The following is a 23,379-nucleotide window of genomic DNA, read 5'->3' as shown; positions in this document are numbered from 1 at the left end:
CAGCATCTCTGGAGAAAAGGAATAGGTGACATTTTGGGTCGGGTTTGGATAAACATGTCAGACTGATACTATACATTAATACACTCAAGTTTTGAACTGCAGGGAATACAAACCAAATCTATGGGAAGGAAAATAGGTATGTCTGACACTAACATTAAAAATACCATTCCTAAAATTAAATGGAAGGGCACATGGTTAGAAAAATCAGTAACGTGTTAAAACTCTCATTTGTTATCTTGTTTGTGACTGAACTTCAGCCAAAACGGTACACGATAGAGTGACAATTGTAGGCCCACCTTACTCACCATTGTCACTTTAGTGGAGGGGAGGAGGGAGGGAGGGGGGGAAGGGGGGAGTGGGGGAGAAGGGAGAGGGGAGGGGGGGTGAGGAGAGAGGGAAGGGGGAGGGGGGGAGGACAGGGTGCTGCACCAATGCAGGAGAGGTTTAGGCCCAACGGGTCCACTTGGTCTAGTATATTCTAAAGAGTCTCCTTTACTTCCAGTCAGTTTCCTTTTTGGATTAATTTCTTCAATAACTGCTCCTTGTTTCTGTCCTCAAAAAAGAACAAAGTGCTGGAGAAGCTCTGCGAATCCGGCAGTATCTGTGGAGAGAAATGATCAGGCGACGTTTCAGGTTCGGACTCTTCCTCATAATCGAAAACATCATCCAGAGATGCAGCCTGAGCCGCTGAGTTCCTCCAGCATTTTGTGTTCTGCTCGAGATCCCAGCTTCTGCAGTCTCTTGTGTCTCTTTGCTTCCTACCCGTTATCGTGTATTCCGTTTGTTCATCACAGATAAACATCCGTACGTCTTCGACAGACACAAGACAACACCCGGATGTGGCGGAGTGGGGGTGGGGGGGGGGTGGGGGGGGAGGAAACTTTTCCAATCTGTATGTATAAAGGTCCAATGTTAATTTGGGAGTACAGTTTATTTCACGGGAGGTTATTTGAATGTTGCATTGGGTGCAGCCAGCTGTTGTCTGCTGATAACTAAAATGTGCCTGGCATTTAAATAAATGCTCCTGATTCTTGTCATTTATTTTTTGCTGCCTTTTCGCAAGCAACATGTGTAAAGTGACTAACGAGTGCTCACTTCATCATGTTTCCTTCAGAGAATTGCTTTGCACTCATCAAGCTGAGTGAAGTTGGTGGTTAAAATTAAAATGCACTTCCTTTTATTTTGTCAAAGGTAGATTTGCATTGATGGAGTGTCAGCGGCAACAGATGCACGGCACTCCTTCATTTGACAACGTTCGGTGTTATAAATAGCCCATCAGAAACCCACCGACACTTTTATGGACCTTGTGAACAACAAATAAACCTAAAAGCCAAATCTGGACAAATCCCCTTAAAGAAGCTGGACCGAATCTGCAGCTTCTATTCCACTGGGAAGTAAATAGGACCGAGCGCTGCAGAGGGGATGAGGAACACTCTAAATTTAATGCCTCGGGCTGAAAAGGAGTTGTAGGAATAAGAGTTATGGAGTCCCCCTTGTCCTCACCTTCCCACCCCATCAGCCATCGTATACAACAAATTATCCTCCAACATTTCCGTCACCTCCAACGAGATCCCACTACTGGCCACATCTTCCCATCTCCGCCCCTTTCTGCTTCCAGCAGAGACCGTTCCCTCCGTAACTCCCTGGCCCACTCGTCCCTTCCCACCCAAACCACCCCCTCCCCAGGTACTTTCCCCTGCAATCGCAGGAGATGCAACACCTGTCCCATTACCTCCCCCCTCGACTCCATCCAAGGACCTAAACAGTCTTTCCAGGCAGCATCTCTCTTCTCGCCTTCTGTTTCTCTCTCCACCCCCCCCCCCCCCACCTCTCTACTTTCAGTTTGAAGATGGGTTCTGACCCTACTCTTTTTCTCCAGAGATGCTGCCCGACCCGGTGAGTTACTCCAGCACTGTGCGTCTATCTTCAATGTTCATACACGAGGAGCCGTTCTTCTGTTTTCTCGTGTTCTGGTGGTGGAACAGGAGAGCTTGTAATTTAAGCACTTGACTCACCAATCATTCACTTACGCTAAACTGAATTGGATGGAGACCATGTCTTTTCCACAGACAGAATAAAGAGGGTGAGGAGTGCTCGTTCTTGTGCTGTTTGCAATGCCAGGTGTCAGGACTGACACTCCGGGGCTCCGGTCCCTCTCCTCCAAAGAAGCATCGCTGCATTTTGCAGCAGCGTGACTGTGGATGTGGGATAATGGATGACTGTCGGATAGCTGAAAAGCCATCATTCATTTGAGTGGGCTCTCGATGGCGTAAATTGTGACAATGATGTGTTTGAGTAGTTTACTAACAGATGCAGACTGCGGGGTTTATCATTGGCTGACAGGCTATCATTCCTGCCCCACTGGATGGTCTGAATAGTAAGTGGAGATAGTGTGAGCCACCTGTCTGAAATCAATTGCATTATGGCAGTAAGGTTAAAGCCAAAACAGCAAGAGTTTTAAATTAGGCAGCACAGAGAATGCTGGAATTACACAGTAGATGAGTTGGCATGTGAAGGATTTGCAATGTGGGTGGATTCTAAATTATCTAGAAGCTGTTACAGCTGCAGAGTTGGGCCTCACAGCGCCAGAAGCCAGGGTTTGATCCTGATCTCCGATGCTGTCTGTGGGTGGAGTTTGCACGTTCTCTCTGTGACCGCGCGGGTTTTCCTCCAGGTGCTCCGCTTTCCTCGCACACCACAAAGACGTGCGGGTTTGTAGGTTCATTATCCCTCTGTAAATTGTCCCTAGTATGTAGGGAGTGGATGAGAAAAGGGGATAACATAGAACTGATGTGAACGGGTGATCATTGGTTGGATTGGACTACTCTCCTGAGGCAGCGTGACGGATAGATGGAGTCGATGGTGGGGGTTTGTGTGATGGACTGGGCTACATCCATAACTCTGCAATTTTTTTTTGTTGCAGTCTTGGGCAGAGCTGTTTCCAAACCAAGTTTGATACTCATTCACGAGCACAACCAATATCTGGGGCTGAGCCACTCCCTGAGTGCACAGACCCCATAGAGCTGTAGTTATCATCCACCGATGGGATGACCCGAGGGAGAGTAATGGTCTGAGCTGTTAAGATAAAGTAAATTATACAAAAGAATAAAGTTCCGCATCTACTCTGTTCGTGTGGCACAGCGGTTAAATAGTTAGCACGAGGTTGCTATGAATATTAACTTTAAATGAACTGTGTTGATGTGGAAATTTTGACTGCTTATGGTCGTTGTGAACTCATTCTGCAGGTGAAATATTAAATTGCATGCTGCGATATTTAGCTTGTCAGATAATTCTGGCGTTCCGCACTCAAGATCACTCCCAGAAGTGAGTGCTTGCTGCTATCAACTCTAAGTGTTAATATCGTCCAGGGTCAAACATCAGAAATTATACCGTGTTGGTATAATTCTCCCATCAGCACCCTTTTACATTCTCTAGGCAACAACAAGTTGGCCCACTCTCAAAGCAGATTTATTAACCGTTTAAAAAAAACAAGCACAAGATCTAAATAGCAGATATTTAACATCCTGGTCGTGGTTCAGAAATAATGAAATACATAATGCTTTGCTAACTCTCTTAGTAAAACAGGATCTGAAACAGTGTTTGCAATATAATTTATAAATGAAGATGCATATACCCCATGAAGATCTCAAATGCTTTTTAGTGAACGGAATATAAAAACCTTGAACACAGGCTGCAGAATATATTTAGGTACAATGCCTCATATTCCGCTTGGTTAGCCACAACCCAACGGTTTAAGTTCATAAGTTCTAGGAGGAGAATTAGACCATTCAGCCCATTGATTCTATTCCGCCATTCAACCATGGCTCATCTAACACTCTCAACCCCATTCTCCTGCCTTCTCCCCATAACCTCAGACACCCGTACTAATCAAGAATCTCTCAATCTCCGACTAAAAAATCCCCAATGACGGCCTTCACAGCCATCTGTGGCAATTAATTCCACAGATTCACCACCCTTTCACTAAAGAAATTCCTCCTCATCTCCTTTCTCAAGGTGCGTCCTTTTATTCTGAAGCTAACGAAACCGAACATTGACTTTTAGGTAACATCTCCCTATCCACCCCCCCCCAATGCCCATCACCTCATGTCCCTTCATCCAGCATCGCATTTCTCTCCTCCTTCTTATACCTCTTTGTCTCCTTTTCATCTCTAGCCTTTGTCCACCTATCTGCCAACAGGCTTTGTCCTTCCACACTCTCACTTTTCCACAATTCTCCCCCCTATCACAATAGTCTGAGGAAGGCTCCTGCTCCAAAAGGTTACCTATCCACCTTCTCTAGAGATGCTGCCTGACCCGCTGCGTTACTCCAGCACTCTGTGTCCTCTTTTGTAATCTAGCATCTGCAGTTCCTTGTTTCTAGAGGACCATTGCTTCATCTCACACTAAAGACTAGAGTGAAAAGATCGAGCTCAAAACCTATGTATCCTTGAGGGAGTGTTGCCTTTGGTAATCACAAAATATTCTATAGTCCTGTTTCAAAGAAGAGCTGGTGAGTTCTTGTTACCCGTGCGTATTATTATCCTTGGATTAACACCGGTAGAACAAATTATTTAATAATTACTGCATTGCAATTTGCGGCAGCTTGCTGTGTCGGGTCCTAGTCCCGACCTAAAACATCACCAATTCATGTTCTCCAGAGATGCTCCCTGACCCGCTGAGATACTCCAGCACTTTGTGTCTTTCCAGCATCTGCAACTCCTTATTTCTATTATTTTAGTTTAGTTTAGAGATACAAAGAGGAAACAGGCCCTTCGGCCCACCAAGTCAGTGCCGACCAATGATTACCTGCTAACTGGTTCTATGTTATCCCACTTGCTCATCCATTCCCTACATACTGGGGATAATTTACAGAAGCCTACAAACCTGGGATAGACACAAAGTAATGGAGTAACTCAGCGGGTCAGGCAGCATCTCTGGAGAAAAATAATGGGTCGGAACCCTTCAAACCTGCACCTCTTTGGAGTGTGGGAGGAAACTGGAGCACCTGAGGTAATCCACGCGGTCACTGGGAGAACGTACAAACTCCATAGAGACAGCTCCTGTAGTCAGGATTGAACCTGGGACTCTGGCTGCTGTTGTAAGGCAGCAACTCTGCCGCTGCGTCACTGTGCACTGTATTCGTTCATGACGTCCTTTATGGAGGATTTCCGCACTGCCCTGCCACTGACACGAAGCTTCCCTGTTTTCTCTCCCCCACCTTCCTTAAGTAATGAGGTCACGTTTACTACTTTCCAGATCGCAGGATCAATGCCGGAATCTGCGGAATTTAGGAAGATGACAACGATCATAGAGGTGCAGAAACCAATTAAGAGAAGAAATGGCATTTTGGCCTTCACTGTGAGAGTGCAGGAGAAAACAATCTTACTGCAGTTGTGCAGTGCCTCCTTTCTAGTCAAATGACTCTTTATTAGTGATTAACAGTACAAATTAAATGAATGCAAATACAATCAGAGCCATGGGCTGACCATCGAACATGACTGAGGCAGGAGGAGCAGGCTGAGCTGAGGAGACAATGATTCCTGTGTCGGAATCCATCTCCATCTCCGTCTCAAGTGCGTCTCAAAAGGGATCAATAGGGAGAGGATGGGCAGGCTAGGAGTTTATTCCTTGGAGTGCAGGAGGTTGAGGGGTGATCTTATACAGGTGTGTAAAATCTTGAGGGAAATAGATAGGGTGAAAGCAAAGAGTCTTTTACCCAGGGTAGAGGAATCAAGAGCCAGAGGACATAGGTTTAAGGTGAGAGGGGAAGATTTAATATACACCTGAGGGGCAATTTTTTCACAGAGGGTGGTGGGTATATGGAACGAGCTGCTAGAGGGAGTAGTTGAGGCAGGTACAAAAACATTTTAAAGACATTAGGACAGGGACATGGATAGGAAAGGTTTAGAGGGATGTGGGCCAAGTGCGGGTAAATGGGACGAGCTTAAATGGGGTATCTTGTCAGCATGGACGAGTTGGTCTCAAAGGCCTGGTTGCCCGCCATATGATTCAGGATGGGACCACACCCGTCATTATGCACAAATGTGGTCTCCTTATGGAAGAATGGTTGTACTTCCCATTGAAGGAGTGCGGTAACGATTCACTGGACAGTTTGTAAGGATGTTGATCATGCTGCACAAGCAGACATTGAGTATGGGACTACATTCTCTTGAGTTTAAACGAACGATAGGAAATCTCATCTCAACTTGCAAAGTTCTGAAGAGCTGGACATGCTGTGGGAGCAGAGAGGATGCTTCCTTGTGTCGAGGAGGCGATGACCCAAGGACACAGGCTTTAGCTTTGGGTTTATTATTGTCACGTGTACCGAGGTAGAGTGAAAACCTTTGTTTTGCATGGAGGGGGTGGGGGGGGAGGGAGGGGGTGGGGGGAGGGCCAGTCTTTGCAAACTCCAGCCAGTCTCTGAGTAGGTGTGAATTGCTGATAGAGTGCAGAATACTGACCTCAGCACATCTGATCCACAGTCCAATGTGGGTAGAGGTGAATTGGGCAGTAGCCTAGCTTATGGAAGGACCGTTCAGAAGCCTGATAACAGAGGGGAAGAAGCTATTCTGGTGGTGCGCGCTTTCAAGCTTCTGTACCTTCTGCCGGGCAAGAACAGGGAGAAGAAGGAATGATCGGGTGGGACAAGTCTTTGATTATGTTGGATACCTTCACGAAGCAGCGTGAAGTGTAGATGGAGTTGATGGTAGAGAGTCTGGTCTGTGTGATGGACTGGGCTACATCTACAACTCTCTGCAATCTCTTGATGTTTTGGGCAGAGCTGAGACCAAACCAAGCTGTGATGCAATTCTTCAGTATGCTTTCTATGAAAAGGAAAGGTTGCTTAGAATGGAGATGAGAAGTTTCTTCGGTCAGAGACTGGTGAATCTGTAGAATTCTCTGCCCTGGGGGATCTGGAGGCGCTGTTATTCTGTTCTTTTTAAAACAGAGTTTTTTGAATAGTATATGATGTGGGGAGAGTGCTGGAAAGGGCACTTGCATAGAGATTCAGCCGTGATCCTAATGAATGGCAGAGTTGACCCATAGCCCAGTTTGATAGGCATTGATTATTACTGTGACATGTGTAGAGATACAGTGAAAAGCTTTTGTTTTTGTGCTGTCTGATCAAATCATGCCATACATAGAACATAGAACAGGAACGCACTGGAACAGGCCCTTCGGCCTACAATGTCTGTGCCGAACATGATGCCAAGATCGACCCTTATCTACTTGCATGATTCCCGGAATGGCGGGACTGTCATATGTTGAAAGACTGGAGCGACTAGGTTTGTATACACTGGAATTTAGAAGGATGAGAGGGGATCTTATCGAAACGTATAAGATTATTAAGGGGTTGGACATGTTAGAGGCAGGAAACATGTTCCCAATGTTGGGGGAGTCCAGAACCAGGGGCCACAGTTTAAGAATAAGGGGTAGGCCATTTAGAACAGAGATGAGGAAACACTTTTTTAGTCAGAGAGTTGTGAATCTGTGGAATTCTCTGCCTCAGAGGGCAGTGGAGGCCAATTCTCTGAATACATTCAAGAGAGAGCTAGATAGAGCTCTTAAGGATAGCGGAGTCAGGGGGTATGGGGAGAAAGCAGGAACGGGGTACTGATTGAGAATGATCAGCCATGATCACATTGAATGGCGGTGCTGGCTCGAAGGGCCGAATGGCCTACTCCTGCACCTATTGTCTATTGTCACATAATCCAGACCCCTCCATTCCCTGCATAATACATAAGTACAATCAAACCTCACACAGGTACAACAGGTAGTGCAAAGAATTTTTTTTCAAGTGTGGAATATAGTGTTACAGTAACAGAGAAAAAAGTGCAAGATTCACAGTGAGGTAGGTTGGGGGATCTACAAAACCAAGCTGCTTGGATGGGGAGTCTCGGTCGGGCCTGTTTCCATGCTGTATGTCTCCCTGATTCTATCTGTGGAGGACATGGATAGGCGAACTTTTGGATCTGGGCCTTTCTTCCCAACCCGAAACATCGCTATCCATGTCCACCACAGATGTTAGTGTCTCTAGAGGAATCCTCATGCTTGGCTCATTTGCCCACATTTAATCCATATTCCTTTCAACCTTTTCTATTCATGTACCTGTCCAAGTGGCTTTTAAATGTTGTCATTGTACCTGCTTCAACTACCTCCTCAAGCTGCTTGTTCCATATAACCACCTGCCTCTACTAAAACGTTTCTGCCTGAGGCTCCTATTAAATCTTTCCCCTCCCACCTTAAACCTATGTCCTCTGGTTCTCAATTCCCCTGCTCTGGGTAAAAGATTCTGTGCATACATCCTTATCTATCCCCATCATGATCTTATACACCCCTATAAGATCTCCCCTCAGTCTCCTGCACACCAAGAATAAAGTCCCAGTCTCCCTACAGCTCAGGCCGTCGAGTCCGAGCAACATCCTCGTAAATCTTTGTGATCCATTTTATAATCCATCCTCCAGCAAGCAACCCCATTAGCCTATGGGCCCCGTGTTGGCATGATACGGAGAGGACGGGAGATGAACGCAAATGGGACGGAGCACTGTGGTGTTTGAGACTAGATGACCATGGTTCATGAGCTGCAGCTTCTGATTGGACTAATCCACTGTGCCTAATTACAGAGACTGAACAGACCATTTGGCCCAAATGGTCCATGCCGTGTTAATTCTCTACATATGCTCCTTCCCACTTCTCTTCATTTCTCCTAATGATTGCATCTTATTCCTATCTCCCGTGTCACTTTCACTTAAATGCATCTGTGTCTCAGGCACCGGCCTCTTGGGAGCTGCTGGAGTGACATGCAATGCTTGAAGTCAAACCAGATTCTCTTCACAGCACTGACTGAACTGTTGAGGACAAAAAGGCAGCAAAAATGTTTTTAAGCATGCATTTTGCATAAGTAATTGTGATCTGCAAATCAATAGCTGAGCTTTACTCAATAAAGCCTTCGATATAATTTTCTTATTGATTTGAAGCACTGCATTGCACTGACAATGAAAGTGCAGTATGCCATGGCTTGCTGGTCATCTTCCAGTTAAGGCATTGTCTGTTTGCACAATGATTTGAACCATTATAATTTGTGCAGTCTTTAACCGCCGATCTATTTTTATGCCGTGATATTAAATGTATAACATTTTGCTACTGCCAGGTGAATCTCCCTCTTTGAAAGGGTGTTTAGATATTCCCCCCTTGGGCACATGAGGAAACAGATATGTGATCCCCAAACACCTCTGCTACACAAATAAAACATTGGACATAACCCGCAGTGTTTGCATGAACAAAAGGATTCATTCACGCATGGCATCTCTCCTGCTTCTGAAACTTGCATCAAATTATAAAGCGTTTCTGCAATGGGTGCCTCTATAAATTCACCAACAGGGATTTGTAATTTCCAGCTTTCCCCATTCTTTTCTCAATGCTTTCCTCCCATTTATTTAGCTGCTTCTTTCGAAAAAAGTATTCTGATTAAAATAAAATGTCAGTGTGAACACTACATCAGATATAGCTACAGGTTAGGGAGGCACAGTGGCAAGGCGGTAGATCTGCTGCCACACACCGCCAGAGACATGGGTTCAATCCTGATTACTGGTGCTCTCTGTACGGAGTTTGCATGTTCTCCCTGTGACCGCATGGATTTTCTCAGGGTGCTCCGGTTTCCTCCCACATTCCGAAGGCGTGCAAGTTACACTAATGCAAGCTTGTAGGTTAATTGGCCTCAGTAAATTGTCCTCAGTATGTAAGATACAGTAGAACTAGTGTACAGGGTTATTGTTGTTCGCCGCGGACTCGGTGAACCAAAGGGCCTGTTTCTATGCTGTATCTCTACACTAAACTAAACTAAGCAGGAGTGGGTTATTTGGCCTCTTATGCCAGCTCCAACATTCAATTACTTTGTTCCGCCACTGCCTCTCTTTTCCAGCCTTCTCCACACTACTCCAATCAGTTTGAAGAAGGGTCCTGACCCGAAACGTCGTCTGTGCATTCCCTCCACAGATGCTGCTCGACCCGCTGAGTTCCTCCTCCATTTTGTGTTTTGCCCACCATTCAATAAGGTAACTCATGAGAGTTATGGAGTCATACAGGACAGAAACAGGCCCCACGGCCCAACATATCCATGCCTACTAAGATGCCCCATCCAAGCTTGTCCCATTGCCTGTACTTGGCCCATATCCCACAAAGCCATACGTACCTGTAGAAATATCATTAAAAAGATGTTTTAGTACCTGCCTCAACTACTTCCCCAGACAGACACAAGAAGCTGGAGTAACTCAGCAGGGCTGGAGAAAAGGAATAGGTGACATTTCAGGTCGAGATCGTTTCTATTCCTTTTCTCCAGAGATGCTGCCTGACCCGCTGAGTGACTCCAGCTTCTTGTGTGTATCTTGAGTTTAAACCAGCATCTGCAATTCCTCCCTACACATTACTTCCCCTGGCGGTTCGCTCCATATACCCACTCCATGCACATTAGAGGAAAATTTACAGAGGCCAATTAACCTACAAACCCGCACGTCTTTGGGATGTGGGAGGAAACCGGAGCACTCGGAGAAAACCCACGCAGTCACAGGGAGAACGTGCAAACTCCACACCCAGACAACACCCAAGGTTAGCATCAAACCTGGGTCTCTGGCTCCACCAGCTGTGCCACTCAGCTGGTCTAAAAAAAGAGTAAAAACAACATCCCGTGCACCTCTCCTTCAAACTATGCCCCTATGATCACGAGATCACGCTCGATTATTTATCAATGCATTTTCCCAGAAGCTCACGTTTTCAAGCTGCTCCTAATGGCTTAGTTCCTTCTCCTCTTGATGACCCTGAGCAGTTTTATGTCCTGCAACTGTCAGCAGAACTAATCCCAATATAATTATCCTTTATTGCAAGCACGATGACTCTGAATCTGCACTTAGGACAGTGTCACATTCAAGCGCCATGCACCCCTCACCTGACATGTCCGCCTGCCACTCTGTGTCACCAGAGAGACAATATGGATGGGAGGTGAAAGACCAATTTTGGGGTCCTTCCCCATATAAAATAGAGGCATCACGCCCAACCCTGTGTCCCTAAAACCAAGATTGGGGTCAGAAATTCCCTCTTGAGGATGCTCCCAACCCCGTCCCTGCAATTTCACCGAGATGCAGGCAGAGTAGATGAGTTTAACCTTGCATCAAAGGAATTTATTCACAAAATGCTGGAGTAACTCAGCAGGTCAGGCAGCATCTCAGGAGAGAAGGAGTGGGTGACGTTTCGGGTCGAGACTGCAAACGTCACCCATTCCTTCTCTCATGAGATGCTGCCTGACCTGCCGAGTTACTCCAGCATTTTGTGAATAAATACCTTCAATTTGTACCAGCATCTGCAGTTATTAACCTTGCATCATGTTCGGCACGAACATTGTGGGCGAAACGTCTGTCCCTGTGCTGTACTGTTCTGCGTTATTAGAAACCATAAAAAACTAGGCTTCTCTATCTGTGGCAGAGATTACATTGTAAAGCTGGAGAACTCCTGTAGAAATACCAACCCTTGTTCTTTATATTCATTTATTCCAATACTTTCTCCCTTTGTAATTTGGGAATGGTTCAAACTCTATTTAGACCTGCTTAAACCCTAAACAAGGTTTCGGTTTATTATTCTCATGTGCACCAAGGTACAGTGAAAAGCTTTGCTTTGCATGCTATCCAAATAGATCAGATATAACCATACATAGATACAATCAGTTCAAACTCAAGTACAATAGATAGAGCAAAGGGGAAGATGAACAGGAGGTGCTATTTCATGCCCTGCCCTGACCTGATCATACACATAGAACATAGAACAGCACAGCTAGGAACAGTCCCTTCAGCCTGCGCTGAACATGATGCCAAGGCTAACACTTATCTGCCTGCACATAATCCATATCTCTCTATTCCCTGCATGTCAATGTGCCAATCCAATAGTCTCTTAAGTGCCACTATCGTACTTGCTTCCACCACCATCCCTGGCAGCGGGTTCCAGGTACCCACCACCTGTGTGAAAAACATGCCCCGCACATCTCCTTTAAACTTTGCCCCTCTCACCTTAAAACTATGCCCTCTAGTATTTAATTTTTCCATCCTGGGAAAAAGTTTCTGACTTTCTATCCTATCTATGCCTCTCGTAATGTTATACATTTCTATCAGATCTCCCTGCAACCTCCGGCATTCCAGAGAAAACAATCCAAGTCCGTCCAACCTCTCCCTGTAGCTAATATCCCCTAATCCAGGCAGCATTCCGGTAAACCTCCTCTGCACCCTCTCCAAAGCTTCCCATTCCCCCTGTAATGGGGCGACCAGAACGACACACAATACTCCAAATGCAGCCTCACCAAAGTCCAGTAAAGCTGCACTATCTCCTCCTGACTCTTATGCCAAATGAATGTGAGTCTCCCATCTGCCTTCTTCACCACTATACGTATGCAAGGCCTGGATGAACCAGGTATCTTATTTTTGTTGACACAAGGAACTGCAGATGCTGCTTTACAAGAAAAGACATTTGACAATTAAACACTCTCGAGCCTTCCTCTGGATTGTGGTTTAGCTAGATACTCAAGTACAAAGTATAATGCCAAGTGCTGGAGTAACTTAGCAGGTCAGGTAGCATCTCTGGAGAACGTGGATAGAAGAAGGGTCCCGACACAAAACATCGCTTATCCATGTTCTCCAGAGATGCTGCATGGCCCGCTGAGTTACTCCAGCACTCTGCGTTTTCTTTTGGAAGCCAGCACCTGCAGTTCCTTGTTTCTCCACAGATGCTGCCTGACCCGCTGAGTTACTCTAGCACCTTTTCCAGACCTTATTTTAGTTTGTTTCTCTGTTTCCATAAGGGAGGTCCTGTAAGCACCCATCCTTGCACTGCTGTAGCTGAAGATGAAGAGCTAGCAGCAAGCTATTACAGAAAGGTTTGCACTGTAGCATAATTTATTAGAACGCTCTATCTGGCACCGTTCTGCCGGCTTGTGCATGATGGCTTTTTAGTAGTAAATCATTTTTAAGACTGAATTAAATATGGATAATGAAACGCCTTTGCACACTCAGCAAATGGATTTGTCTCCCAGCCAGCAGCATTTGATTGTTATCAGCATCTGTGGCGCACAACTGCTCCAGAGTATAGGTGATCAACATCTCTCAAACGTCCTGACATCCACTGAAGGTTGAATCTCATCTCAATTAAAATTGCTCCAGTGAGTGGGGGAGGAAAGAGTTGGCATCAAAAGAGGCATCCGGTCGGTGTTGTCCATGGGACAGGGAACACGAGGCAGGAGGAAGATCACTCACTGGCAAGGTGGGATCATCCACTTTGTCAATTCTGACTCCAGGTTACCCTGGGAAAGTCCATGGGAGACTCCATTCCTGATGGTGTTGAAGGAACGCAAGAATCGAGTCATACAGCACGGAAACAGGCCTTATGGGCCAGGCAGTATCTGTGGAGGGAATGGATAGGTGATGTTTCGGGTTGGGGCCCTTTTTATAACAACAAGTTTAGTTTTGAGATACAGCGCGGAAACCGGCCCTTCGTCCCACCGAGTCCGCGCCGACCAGTGATCCCCGCACACCGACACTATCCTACGCACACTAGGGAGAATTTACAATTTTACCATGCCAATAAGCCTACAAACCTGTATGTCTTTGGAGTGTGGGAAATCCCATGTGGTCACAGGGAGAATGTACAAACTCCATACAGACAGCACCCATCGTCAGGATCAAACCCGGGTCTCTGGCGCTGTAAGGCAGCAACCCTACCGCTGCGCCACCGTGCCGTCCCCAGGGTGCAGAATATTGTAGCGTTGTAGCACTACAGTTACAGAGAATGGGTCCCGCCTCCACAAAGAAGGTAGGTTGTGAGATCGGGGCTAACCCATACGTATGGGAGGACTGTTCAGTAGTCTGATAACATATCAGTTTATATCAGAGGAGTTTTGCCCCAACATGCAGGGTCTTGGCTAGATGTTGTTGGATCCATTTGCCTCTGATGTCATCTGTCCAAACGCTCATTGCACATTATTATCTGATTCGCTCACCCATACGTAAACTCCTGCACCCTGCAATATAGCACAGAATCACTGAAGTCCCACACGGCGGAAGCAGGCCCTTCGGCCCAACTCGCCCATCCCAAACAGAATGCTTCATCTATGCTAGTCCCATTTGCCCTCATTTGGCCAATATCCCGCCTAACCTTTCCTATCCATGTACCTGCCCAAGTGTCTTTTAAATGTTGATATTGTAGCTGCTTCAGCTACCTCCTCTGGCTCCTTCCACATACCCACCACTATCTGTATGGAAAAGGTTGCCCCTTAGGTTCCTATTAAATCTTTCCCCTCTCACCTTAAATCTATGTCCTCTGGTTCTTGATTCCCTTACTCTTAGTAAAAGAGTCTGCATTCGCCCTGTCTACTCGTTTCTTGATTTTATACACCTTTATAAAATCACTTCTTAGCCTCCTGTGCTTTAAGGAATAAAGTCCGAGCCGGCCTAACCTCTCCCCATAATGTAGACCCTCGAGGCCTGGCAACAGGAAGGAAGAAGTTTAAAGGAGATGTGAGGGGCAAGTATTTTTGCCGTGTGGTGGGTGTCTGAATGATACTACTGGGGGTGGTGATGGAGGCAGATACGATAGTGGCATTTCAGAAGCTTTTCGATAAGCAAGTGGATGTGCAGGGAATGGAGGGATATGGATCACGTGCAGGCAGAAAAGACTAGTTTAATTTAGCATCATGGTCGGCACAGACATTGTAGGCCGAGTGGCCTGTTCCTGTGCTGCACTGGCCTCTGTTAACTTGCCCAGTGTTGACTGAGCTTCCTGCCTTCAATACTTCATCTTTGTCACTCCCTCGCTGAACAACACCATGTCAGATCCACTAGCGTAGACACGCAGATAGCTCCAGAGCAGACGGTTGCAAAAACGCTGTTGTTCCTTCATTAACTCGTTTCAATTTTACTTCCATCACTGTCTCTTCTGTGAAATATTCTGGGGACAGTATTGATTGGAGGGAAACTACATTCTCGAATCAGTCATTTGTCAAAATAAATCAGATCGGGTCTGATTAAATCACAGTTGTTTTGAATGCAGGGACAGGTAGAACATAGAGCATAGAAAAGGCCTTTCAGCCCACAATTTCTGTGCCGAAAATGATGCCATGGGCCTGCACGTGATCCCTATCCCTACATTCCTGCATGTCTACTAGCCTATCGAAATGCCGCTTAAATGCCACAATTGTATCTGTCTCCACACGCCCCCTGGCAGGAACCCACCACACTCTGCACATCTCCTTGAGACGTTGCCCCTCTCACCTTCAAGCTATGCCCTCCCTCCCTCCCCCCCCCCCCCCCCCCCCATTCCCATCTTTGACATTTCTAGCCTGGGAAAAAAGATTCTGACTGTCTACCCTGTTTATGCAAGTCATAATTTTATATAGGCGTATCAAGTCTCCCCTCAACGTCCAGCTGTTCCAGGGAAAACAATCCAATCCCTATCGCCTCTGGCTAATCGATGCATCATAAGTAAACCTCTTCTGCATCCCCTCCAAAGCCTTCACATCCTTCCTGCGATGAGGCAACCAGAAATGCATGCAATACATTATCTGAAGATGGATCCTGAAATATCTCCTATCCATGCTCTCCCGAGATGTTGCCTGACTCGTTGAGTTACTCCAGCACTTTGCTTGTTGACTTGTGCGTTTCAGTGTGGTTACAAGATACAATGAAAAGTTTTGTCTTGCATGCTGCTATCAATTCAGATGATACTATACATGAATAGAGTTACGCCAAGCTCGAGTACAATAGGTAGTTTTAGTTTTTCAGTTTTAGCCTTAAAGATACAGCATGGAAACAGGCCCTTCGGTCCACCAAGTCCGCGCCGACCACGATCACCCGCACTAGTTCTATCCCACACACAAGGGACAATTTACACAAGCCAATTAACCTACAAATCTGCATGTCTTTGGAGTGGGAGAAGAAATTGGAGCTCCCGGAGAAAACCCACGAGGTCACAGTGAGATAATACAAACTCCGTACGGACAGCACCTGCAGTCAGGATAGAACCTGGGTCTCTGGCATTGTAAGGCAGCAACGCTACAGCTGCACCACAGTGCTGCGCAGATGGAGTACCGCCCAGGTAGAGTGAAGAGAGAGAAACAGTGGGTAGACACAAAATGCTGGAGTAACTCAGCGGGAAACAGTAAAAGAAACAGTGTCCGTGTCTCTCTCATTCACTAACCAGCTTTGTTCCATACCGGGAGCTTTAATGCAAGTCTCCTCACGCATTGCAATAATTTCATCTTCATCCCAAGGATTTTCTCTCCCCTAACTTCTTCATTGTTTCTATTAATGGTAGCCGTTGACACTTATTTTGTTTTAAACCGATTGGCAATGCACTCACTGTTTCTTTGTCCCACATGTCCCACATTAATCTATGTGCGGGAAGAGAGCTCCTTCTTGGGAAACAGCCTCTTCGGGACAGCACGGTGGCACAGCAGTAGAGTTGCTGCCTCACAGCGCCAAAGACATGGGTTTGATCCTGACTATGGGTGCTGTCTGTACAGAGTTTGCACGCTCTCCCTGTGACTGCGTGGGTTTTCTCTGGGTGCACCGGTTTCCGTCAAAGATGTGCGAGTTTGTAGTTTAATTGGCTTCTGTAAATTGCCCCTAATGTGTAGGATAGAACTAGTTTGGTTTAGTTTAGAGATACAGCGCAGAAACAGGCCCTTTGGCCCACCGCGCTGCCCAGCAATGACCCCGTACACTAGCACTATCCCACACACGAGACAATTTACAACTTTACCGAAGGCAATTAACCTACAACCTAGCATACAGGTGATCATTGGTCAAACACGCACTTGGTGGGCTGAAGGCCCTGTTTCCATGCACTACACTAAACTAAACACTGCTGAGTATCGGTCCCACACCATTGTGGTGGCAAGACAGGGTACAATAAGGATATGGAGAACTTAGTAACATGGAGTCAGGACAGCAACCGGTCATTCCTCCTTCTCCCCTCTCCCGTCTGGCAGACGATGCAGAGGCGTGAAAGCACACACTCCCAGACTCGGGAACAGCTTCTTCCCCTCTGTATCAGCCTTCTGGACGGTCCTTCTATAAGCTAGAGTACTGTCCAATTCACCTCTACCTCATTGCGGACATTGGAATTTGTCTCTGGAGCTGGTGCGCTATATGAAACAGATCCTTGTTTCTGTAGTCTCCTTCTGAACTCAGATTAAGATTCAACGGGGACAAAAAAAACGTAAAGCTGAGAAAGGGAACACCTTTTTGGAGAAACAAGACTGTCCCAAGCTTTCTCATGCTACTGTGATGGTTGCACATGTTCCTATTGCCACACGAGGGAACCGGAAAATGGATTGTCGGCTCCTTGCCGGTGCTTTTCACCACATGCCTGCTGACCTTGGGAATCCACCCAGGTCTGGCAGCTCAATAAAGTTAATTAGGACAGAAACGCCTTGCTTAGCTGTATTTACTGCTGCTCCTCGCGGCAATTAATCACTGCTGTTTTCTCCGTAGCTCGAGACGCCATCAGTACCAAGCATCCCATGTTGAAGACTCGACCTTTGTCACAAGCATCTAGATCAACGAAGGTTAAGGCCAGAAGCTGTGCAGGTGAGAGAAAGACTATAATTGCAGTCAATTAAGGCCTCCACAGTTTGCTGATTAAAGAGACAATTTAATAATCTGACCCACATTTGTCAAAAAGAAAACGCATGTAAAGTGTAGGTTGCTTTCTACAGGTGTAATCCTGCTTGTCTCCAGCAACAGTACTTATAGCATTGCCGATGAAGGCACAAGCAATTACTGAGGGAACTACTGCACGGGTGATCGGTGGACTTGGTGGGCTGAAGGGCCTGTTTCCATGCTGTTATCTCTCGTTTGGAAGTGAGAGAAAGTGTTTAAATTATGAGAGGCATAGTTAGGGTAGATAGTCAGAACCTCTTTCCCAGGTTGGAAAAATCAAATGCTGGAAGGCATAGTCTCAAGGTGAGAGGGGAAAAGTAAAAAGGAGATGTGTGGGGCAATTTTATTTACACAGAGGTTTGTGGGTGCCTGCAACGCACTGCTGAGGGTGGTGGTGGAGGCAGACATTCTGGTAGCGTTTAAGAGGCTTTTGGATGCAGGGAAGGGAGGGATATGAATTATGTGCAGAGAGATAAGAATTTGCCTTGGCATCGTGTTGGGCACACACCTTATGGGCCGAAGGGCCTGTTCCACTGCTGTACTGTTTGTTCTATGAATCATTTTTCTTTAACGCTCTCTCCCTCTCGCCCTGTGATTTCTCATTGGGTTGAACTCTGCGTGTTCCCACAACGGGTTGTAAATATGGCAAGGCACTGCTTTGAAGTGATGAGATTTATCCCTATTCCAACCCAATATTTATCCCTCGATCAATATCACTAACAGATTGGCTGGTTACAATCATATTGCTGTTTGTGGAAGTAAAAAATTACTGATAAAATAGATACAATACAAGAAACACACAGCGTCGGCAGAAAGTGATTCGGATCTAACATTTCGGGCCAAGGACCGATCACGAAAAAAAATAAAATAACTGAAGATGTATGAAATCTGAAATAAAATGAGAAAACACTGTGGATCAGAGAGTTCCTGTGGGAAGAGAAACTCAATCATTGTTAAGAGAGCTTTTTCTCTTCCTGGGTTCTTTCAGTGGATTTCAGACCACAAATACCAACTCTGTTTCTCTACTTTCCCTGGCTTCACAATCTCCAACTATTCAGTAAAGGTCGAGAGAGCAGCAATAGCAGCAAGGAAGACCATTGGCTGAAAGTAAGTAAGTGTGAAGCGCATACCTCCCAGCTAGTCAGAGGAAGGCAGGATAGGAGTTAGTGCGGAAATCTGGTAAATTGGTGAATTAGTCAATTTAGTGACTGATATAAACAAGGCTTGCACAAGGGGTGCAGCCCTGTCGAGGGAAGTGCCCTGTGAGAAAAGTGCGAGTCTTTGGCTGCGAGTCTTAGTGCCCTGTGAGAAAAGTGTGAGTCTTTGGCTTTGAGTCTTCGGCGAGGAGGCTGAGGTGAGGAGGATTCGCTTGTTTTTAAGCCTGATTTGTTTCTTGACACTAAAGTAATGGTGGACAGGTTGGTGTAGTGTGTTTCCTGCAGGATGTGGGAAGGTAGGGACTCAGCTGGAGCTTCTGGGAGCTACACCTGCAAGAACTGTGTTAAGGTGCAGCTCCTGAATGGATGTGTGGTGGAGTTGGAAAGGCAGCTGGATGACCTCAGGGCAATCCGGGAATGCGAGAGTTTCCTGCACAGGACCTACTGTGAGGCTGTCACACCAAGGGTCCAGGTTGATCGAAGGTGGGAGACCGTTTCAAAGTGGAGTGAACGTGGACTGCAAGAGACCCCGGTGGCTGTGCCTATTGCAAACAGGTACACCCTCTTGAGGGCTGTCGGGGCAGAAGACGCTTCCAGTCCGAGCGGCGGACAGGTTGGTGGCTCTAATCTGGTGGCAAGGAGACTCGACCAGGGAGACCGAAGTCAGGAAGAGCCATAGTAGTGGGTGACTCCATTGTCTGAGGTATGGACAATAGATTCTGTGCCGGCAGGTGGGACTTGAGGATGGTCTGTTGCCTCCCTGGTGCAAGGGTTCAAGACATCATGGACCGGCTTCAGAACATCCTAGCAAGGGAAGGCGATCAACTGGAGGTAGTTGTGCACGTGGGCACGAACGACGTCGGGAGGAAGAGGATGGAGATACTGCAACGTGAGTTTAGAGAGTTAGGAAGAAGACTGAGAAGTAGGACGTCGAGGGTGGTTGTCTCTGGACTGCTGCCTGTACCTCGTGCTAGTGAGGGCAGGAACAGAGAGATCGGGGATATGAATGTATGACTGAGGGGCTGGTGCAGGGAGCAGGGATTTTGATTTCTAGACCACTGGGATCTCTTCTGGGGTAGGGGTGACCTGTACAAAAGGGACGGGTTACACCTTACCAGCAAGGGGACCAACATTCTGGCAGGCAGGTTTGCTAGTGATACACGTGTGGGTTTAACAAAGTAGTGGGGGGGAGGGGTTGACAAATTGGGAATATGAAGATGGAGTCAAAGGGGAAGCGAATACAAGGGAAATTGCAAAGGACTCTCGAATAAATGGGAATGAAAGTTCTAGATGGGATAAGAGAGTAAGGTCAGGGCCAATGGTGACCGGTGTGAGAGGGGAGGTGAATACTGAAGTTAAAGTGTTGTATTTAAATGCGCGAAGCATAAAAAATAAAGTGGATAAGCTTGAGGCTCAGTTATACATTGGCAAGTATGATGTTGTGGGAATCACTGAGACATGGCTACAAGAGGACCAGGGCTGGGAACTGAATATTCAGGGGTACACAACGTATAGAAAAGACAGACAGGTGGGCAGAGGGGGTGGGGTCGCTCTGTTGGTGAGGAATGATATTCAATCCCTTGCAAGGGGTGACATAGAATCAGGAGATGTAGAATCAGTATGGGCAGAAATGAAGAATTGTAAGGGTAAAAATACCCTAATGGGAGTTATCTACAGGCCCCCAAACAGTAGCCTCGACATAGGGTGCAAGTTGAATCAGGAGCTAAAATTGGCATGTCGCAAATGTGATGCTACAGTGGTTAAGGGAGATTTCAACATGCAGGTAGACTGGGAAAATCAGGTTGGTACTGGACCCCAGGAAAGGGAGTTTGTGGAGTGCCTCCGAGATGGATTCTTAGAACAGCTTGTACTGGAACCTACCAGGGAGAAGGCAATTCTGGATTTAGTGTTGTGTAATGAACCTGATCTGATAAGGGAACTCAAGGTAAAAGAGCCATTAGGAGGCAGTGATCATAACATGATAAGTTTTACTCTACAAATTGAGAGGGAGAAGGGAAAATCGGAAGTGTCAGTATTACAGTATAGCAAAGGGGATTATAGAGGCATGAGGAGCTGGCCAGATTTGACTGGAAGGAGCCCCTAGCAGGGAAGATGGTGGAACAGCAATGGCAGGTATTCCTGGGAATAATGCAGAAGTTGCAGGATCAATTTATCCCAAAGAGGAGGAAATATTCAAAGGGGAGTAAGAGGCACCCATGGCTGACGAGGGAAGTCAAGGACAGCATAAAAATAAAAGAGAAGAAGTATAACATAGCAAAGAAGAGTGGGAAGCCAGAGGATTGGGACTCTTTTAAAGAGCAACAGAAGATAACAAAAAAGGCAATACGGGGAGAAAAGATGAGGTATGAGGGTAAGTTAGCCAATAATATAAAGGAGGATAAGTAAAAGCTTTTTTAGGTATGTGAAGAGGAAAAAAATAGTCAAGGCAAATGTGGGTCCCTTGAAGACAGAAGCAGGGGAATTTATTATGGGGAACAAGGAAATGGCAGATGAGTTGAACCGGTACTTTGGATCTGTCTTCACTAAGGAAGATACAATCAATCTCCCAGATGTTCTAGTGGCCAGAGATCCTTGGGTGACGGAGGAACTGAAGGAAATTCACATTAGGCAGGAAATGGTGTTGGGTAGACTGATGGGAATGAAGGCTGATAAATCCCCAGGGCCTGATGGTCTGCATCCCAGGGTACTTAGGTAGGTGGCTCTAGAAATCGTGGACACATTGGTGATCATTTTCCAATGTTCTATAGATTCAGGATCAGTTCCTGCGGATTGGAGGGTAGCTACTGTTATCCCACTTTTTAAGAAAGGAGGGAGAGCGAAAATGGGAAATTATAAACCAGTTAGTCTGACATCAGTGGTGGGGAAGATGCTGGAGTCAATTATAAAAGACAAAATTGCGGAGCATTTGGATAGCAGTAACAGGATCATTCCAAGTCAGCATGGATTTACGAAGGGGAAATCATGCTTGACTAATCTTCTGGAATTTTTTGAGCATTTAACTAGGAAAATTGACAGGAGAGAGCCGGTGAATATAGTGTACCTCGACTTTCAGAAAGCCTTCGACAAGGTCCCACATCGGAGATTAGTGGGCAAAATTAGAGCACATGGTATTAGGAGTAGGGTACTGACAAGAATAGAAAATTGGTTGGCAGACAGAAAGTAAAGAGTGGGGAAAAATAGGTCCCTTTCAGAATGGCAGGCAGGCAGTGACTAGTGGGGTGCTACAAGGCTCGGTGCTGGGACCGCAGCTATTTACAATCTACATTAATGATTTGGATGAAGGGATTAAAAGTCCCATTAGCAAATTTGCAGATGATACAAAGCTGGGTGGGAGTGTCAACTGTGAGGAAGATGCTATGAGGTTGCAGGGTGACTTGGACAGGTTGTGTGAGTGGGCAGGTGCATGGCAGATGCAGTTTAATGTGGATAAGTGTGAGGTTACTCACGTGTGGCTGCGCCTAACGGCTGCGGCTCTCCGGCAGTCTGTTTGTCTTTTTTTCCTTTTTTGTTTGTTTGTGTCGGTGTTGGGATGGTTTTTGTTTCTGTTTTTTTTGGCTGTGTATGTGTGGGGGGGGGGGGGGGGGAACCTTTCTTTTATTAGATCACTTCCCCGGGGCGCAGCTCAGCCGCGGGGCCTTCCATCCCGCGGGGCCTTCCATCGCCCGGCGCGGCTCGGCCGCTGGACTTAACATCGACGGCGCGGCTCGGCCGCGGGACCTAACAGTGCCCGGTACGGCCGCGGGACGGTTCAACGCTCGGTGCGGCTCGGACGCGGGGCCTTCCATTGCCCGGTGCGGCTCGGCCGCGGAACGGTTCAGCGCCCAGAGCGGCCTCGGGACCTTCCATCGCCCGGCGCGGCTCGGCCGCGGGACTTAACATCGCCGGCTCGGCCACGGGACGTTTCAGTGCCCAATGCGGCTCGGCCGCGGAACTTAGCAGCGCCCGGCGCGGCCGCGGGGCCTTCCATCGCCCGGCGCGGCTCGGCCGCGGGACTTAGCAGCGCCCGGTGCGGCTCGGCCGCGGGGCCTTCCATCGCCCGGCGCGGCTCGGCCGCTGGACTTAACATCACCGGTGCGGCTCGGCCGCGGGACGTTTCAGTGCCGGTGCGGCGCAGCCGCGGGGCCTTCCATTACCTTGCGGGGGCTGTGCGTGTCGGTCGCCTCGGTAGGGGCCAAGCTGCCTGTCCGTGGGCGTGGGGGGAAGAGAGTGGAAGTTTTGTTTGCCTTCCATCACAGTGAGGGAGTGTTTGGAGCCACTGTGATGGATGTTTGTGTTGGGTTGTGTGTCCTGGAGTACTGTGTGCAGTTTTGGTCTCCAAATTTGAGGAAGGATATTCTTGATATTGAAGGCGTGCAGCGTAGGTTTACTAGGTTAATCCCCGGAATGGCGGGACTGTCATATGTTGAAAGACTGGAGCGACTAGGCTTGTATACACTGGAATTTAGAAGGATGGGAGGGGATATTATTGAAACATATAAGATTATTCAGAGGTTGGACACGTTAGAGGC

At 47.0% G+C, this 23,379-nt stretch overlaps 1 protein-coding gene across 2 annotated transcripts in view; it reads left to right on the top strand.

The window, feature by feature from the left end:
• The window catches only part of r3hcc1l (R3H domain and coiled-coil containing 1-like), a 202,768-nt gene that overhangs the window by 137,372 nt on the left and 42,017 nt on the right, over window positions 1-23,379 (top strand). For both annotated transcript variants that reach the window (XM_078412798.1, XM_078412799.1), the window contains exon 5: window positions 17,526-17,621. In XM_078412798.1, the coding sequence (XP_078268924.1) occupies window positions 17,526-17,621 (96 nt within the window). The remainder of the gene's footprint in view (window positions 1-17,525; window positions 17,622-23,379) is intronic.

The sequence above is a fragment of the Rhinoraja longicauda genome, chromosome 16, assembly GCF_053455715.1.
Source record: "Rhinoraja longicauda isolate Sanriku21f chromosome 16, sRhiLon1.1, whole genome shotgun sequence".
Taxonomy (NCBI): domain Eukaryota; kingdom Metazoa; phylum Chordata; class Chondrichthyes; order Rajiformes; family Arhynchobatidae; genus Rhinoraja; species Rhinoraja longicauda.
This window is presented reverse-complemented; position numbering and strand designations above follow the sequence as displayed.